The sequence below is a fragment of the Coregonus lavaretus genome (assembly GCF_964263955.1).
Source record: "Coregonus lavaretus genome assembly, contig: HAP1_SCAFFOLD_7064, whole genome shotgun sequence".
Taxonomy (NCBI): domain Eukaryota; kingdom Metazoa; phylum Chordata; class Actinopteri; order Salmoniformes; family Salmonidae; genus Coregonus; species Coregonus lavaretus.
The window spans coordinates 25,001-29,018 of NW_028163404.1; the positions used below are offsets into that span (position 1 = coordinate 25,001).

Consider the following 4,018-nt stretch of genomic DNA (forward strand, 5'->3'; position numbering starts at 1 on the left):
TTGTGTCATCTTGTGCTCCTTCATGTTGTATCACATCGTAACCTGTGTTGTTGAGTTATTGAAGCCCTAACTGTGGTGTGTTTTCTCCCCTCTGCTCCCATGTGTCCCTCTGGACCTGCCTCTCTAGAGTACACCGTAAGTATCTCTTCCATTTCCTTTATTGATCACAGAGCTATGAAGAGAGCCACCGCAGTTCAATAATGTACAGGGTGTCAGGATGCATTCAATGCAGCAACATGGAAGGACCAGGAAAGAGTGCCACATCTCTCTCTAACCATTTTCTTCTGCTTCGCTGGTTGTTTTAGTTAGACGTTACATATGGAGTCAGTGTTTTGGCATATGTGTAGATAGTAGGCTTGGGTTGTGTAGTTTTATGCATATTTATTGTGTTATTTTGCATTTATATAAAATGTACGTGGCTTCGTTGGAATGAAGCTTCCCCCTATGGAGACATTAGTATCGCTAGCCATAGCAACAGCTTAGCGCCTGTGTGTGTGTGTGCATTTCCATGTGTGTCTTCTGAATTACAGCTGTCTTCATGGTGATGAATGTATGGCTGTAGCTAGGCATGTGCTCTCCAGAGATAAAGACACATCCGTTCCCTCATTTCACTCATGAGAAGCGTCATTAATTTTTACTGCCCTGAGGATTCGACTGCCTTTAAGGTGTCAAATGATGTCCATTTGCTTGATGCCATAGCCAGAGCTTTCTTAAATACTTCTTTCTAGAGCTTTCTTAAATACTTCTTTCTAGAGCTTTCTTAAATACTTCTTTCTAGAGCTTTCTTAAATACTATTTACTTGGTATTACATTTATTAAAGCTGCAATATGTAACTTTTTGGGCGACACAACCAAATTCAGTTATACTGTAGATCTGTCATTCTCATTGAAAGCAAGTCTAAGAAGAAGTGCTTATTTTGTCATATAAACTGAAATTAGGCGAACTATTAGAATTTTAGCAACCAGGAAATGGTGGAGCAATTTCTGCATAGTCCCTCTTTAAAATAACATATCTTTTTAAATTTTGGTGTAGGGTGGGTTTGCTGTTGTGTTGATTCAAAATGTTCTTGGTTAAGTGATTTAGTATATGACTCTATACAGCTATAAGCTGTTATAGATGCTTATAGCAAGTCTTATAATGTGTTAGAAGGCATCATAATGCCTTATACACTGGTAGTTCACAGAAAGTGTTACCAAGAACTCTTTACAACCAACATCAGTCTCAACGGCATTATCAAAACGTTACTGTAGCAGTGTTTTATGTCTGAAAATGGTTTAAGATTGATGACAGTCTTGGAAACCTGCCTCTGCACCCTGTAACATACTGTCTGAAACTTCTAAAGCCTTTGAACTCTGGCATTTTCAAATTCTCAGAAAGTGATAAATGCCACCACAGTGAGTCATACAGCTTTATATACATGTTATAAAGAGAGGAAGGAGGAGAGTAGGAGGGAGGAGGAAAAGGGGGATGAGGGGGGGACATCGCTTTGACAGTGACAGAGCCCGTTTCGGACTCGACAAAAGGCAGTGTGTGAGTCATAGGAGGGGGTACATGCAACACACACACACCACACACACCACACAAACACACCACACACACACACCACACACACAGACCAAACACACACTCAGACACAAGCACATAGACCTGCATACAGAGCATACTCCCATTCATTCATCTCCCCTTTCTGAACACCAAACAAATCAAATCAAATCATATTTTATTTGTCACATGCGCCGAATACAACAGGTGTAGACCTTACCGTGAAATGCTTACTTACAAGCCCTTAACCAACAATGCAGTTCAAGAAATAGAGTTAAGAAAATATTTACTAATTAAACTAAAGTAAAACATTTTATAAAAAGTAACACAATAAAATAACGATAACGAGGCTATATACAGGGGGTACCGGTACAGAGTCAATGTGGGGGGGTACAGGTTAGTCGAGGTAGTTTGTACATGTAGGTTGGGGTAAAGTGACTATGCATAGATAATAAACAGCGAGTAGCAGCAGTGTAAAAAGAAAGGGGGGGTCAATGTAAATAGTCCGGGTGGGGATTTGATTAATTGTTCAGCAGTCTTATAGCTTGGGGGGTAGAAGCTGTTAAGGAGCCTTTTGGACCTAGACTTGGTGCTCCGGTACCAACAGCTTTCAGTTGGTGGGGATATTGATACAAGAAGTCTAGAGACTAAATGTCTCGATGACACATAAACCATCTTAAAATGAAACTCCAGTTTCAGGTGAAAGCTGTTGTTTTTCCACTATTTTCAAATATCTCACCTGATACATGTTTTCTGTTTTTGTTTTGCAGTGTTCTTTCTTGCCCAAGTTCTCCATTCACATAGAGACAAAATACGAGGACAACAAAGGCAGCAATGACAACGTGAGTAATGACCGTGTGTGTTTATGTGTTTGTGTGTTGCTCTGAGGCCTTCAGTATGATCAAGTCATTCCATAATAGGGGCCCCTATGGACCCTCAGTGTCTGCCAAGTGCAGCTCTGCTAATTGAAGAACCCATTTCATTTATACTCTGGCCTTCTCTCTGTCCCTCTCTCTGTCCCAATTCACTAACTCGTTTCTCTACAGAATATTAGCTCTACTATTATGTTAGAATAATATAATGTTAGGATGAAGGTTCTGTGTGTATGTGTGGGGGGCAGTGTGTGTGGGATGGGGGGGGGGTGGAGGAGGATGTTTGTGTGTTTGTGTAAGGGGTTGTCAGTCTTGGTATTAGAAAAGTCCACTCTCTCTTAATGTTTTGGGAGAGTAGACGGGCATCAACCTGTCTGGTCATTTATTATGGAGTGTGTGTGTGTGTTTGTGTGTGTGTGTGTGTCCCATTTCTATGGCCAGACAATATTAGTGAAAGCCCTGCAGATGGAAAAGAGAGGATGTTATATCACAGTGAATGTAAAAGACAGACTCACTCTGGTCTCTACATCTGTAATCCAACCCCAGCCTACCTCTCTTCACTAACAACTGCTGTGGCCAGTGTCTCTGTGCGTGCACACACACAACACAACACACACGTACACACTTGGAGTCACATATCACGTACACATTTGGTGTTGCGTACAGACACACAGATGCAGACACACTTTATTTCCCACATGTATGTGTTTGCATGCACAAGTTCTACTAAAATCCTCCCATGTGATTCTATCCACTGACATTGCAGCTTCAGGGCCAACGCAAGCTCTGCATCTTTAGAACATTGTATAATCTGGTCAAAATTCTGAATCTTCTCTACCAAGATGTATGTTGTGAAATAATATGCAGCCCTGTGTTTCTGTGCTCACGATGTTATGAAAGATAATGTCAGGTTGTAAAAATGTGTTTTCACACTCACAGTCCTATTTCGTGACAGAGAAGGGGTTGAATGTCTGTTTGAATTTAATGTAAGGGTTTAAATGTGTGTGCGTCCGTGTGTGCGTCCGTGTGTGTGTGTGTGCCTGTGTGTACATCTATACATGTGTGAATGAAGTGCGTCTGTGCGAATCCGTGTGAGTTAAGTAGTGTGTGTGAGCAGACTGCGTATTCTGTCTGAATGAATGGAGGGTGTGGTTAGATGATGTGATTGACAATTCCACAATCATATCAGGTAGCAGACAGCAGACCGTGACAGCGGCAGGGCTGCCGTTATGTTTGGAGAAGAGCCACTACTTAAATACTGTCCCTAATAGTTCATGGTTGTCATTCTCTCTCTCTCTTCTCTCTCTCTCTCTTTCGTTCTTTCTTTCTTTCTTTCTTTCTTTCTTTCTTTCTTTCTTGCTCTCTCTCTCTTTCTCTCTCTCTCTTGCTCTCTCTCTCTTGCTATCTCTCTTTCTCTCTCTCTCTTTCTTTCTTTCTCTATCTTTCTCTCTCTCACTTTCTCTCTCTCTCTCTCTCTCACTTTCTCTCTCTCTCTCACTCACTTTCTCTCTCTCTCTCACTCATTTTCTCTCTCTCTCCCTCTCTCTCTCCCTTTCTCTCTCTCTCTCACTTCTCTCTCTCACTTTCTCTCTCTCTCTCTCTG

General features: G+C 41.5%; 1 protein-coding gene across 1 annotated transcript in view; it reads left to right on the plus strand.

Moving 5' to 3' along the window:
• The window catches only part of LOC311118180 (cytoplasmic phosphatidylinositol transfer protein 1-like), a gene marked incomplete at both ends in the record, with an annotated part of 8,900 nt that extends 6,515 nt beyond the window's left edge, over positions 1–2,385 (plus strand). The window contains one exon of the mRNA XM_084193035.1: positions 2,314–2,385. Coding sequence (XP_084049161.1) covers positions 2,314–2,385 — 72 coding nt within the window. The remainder of the gene's footprint in view (positions 1–2,313) is intronic.
• Positions 2,386–4,018: the final 1,633 nt, after the last annotated feature.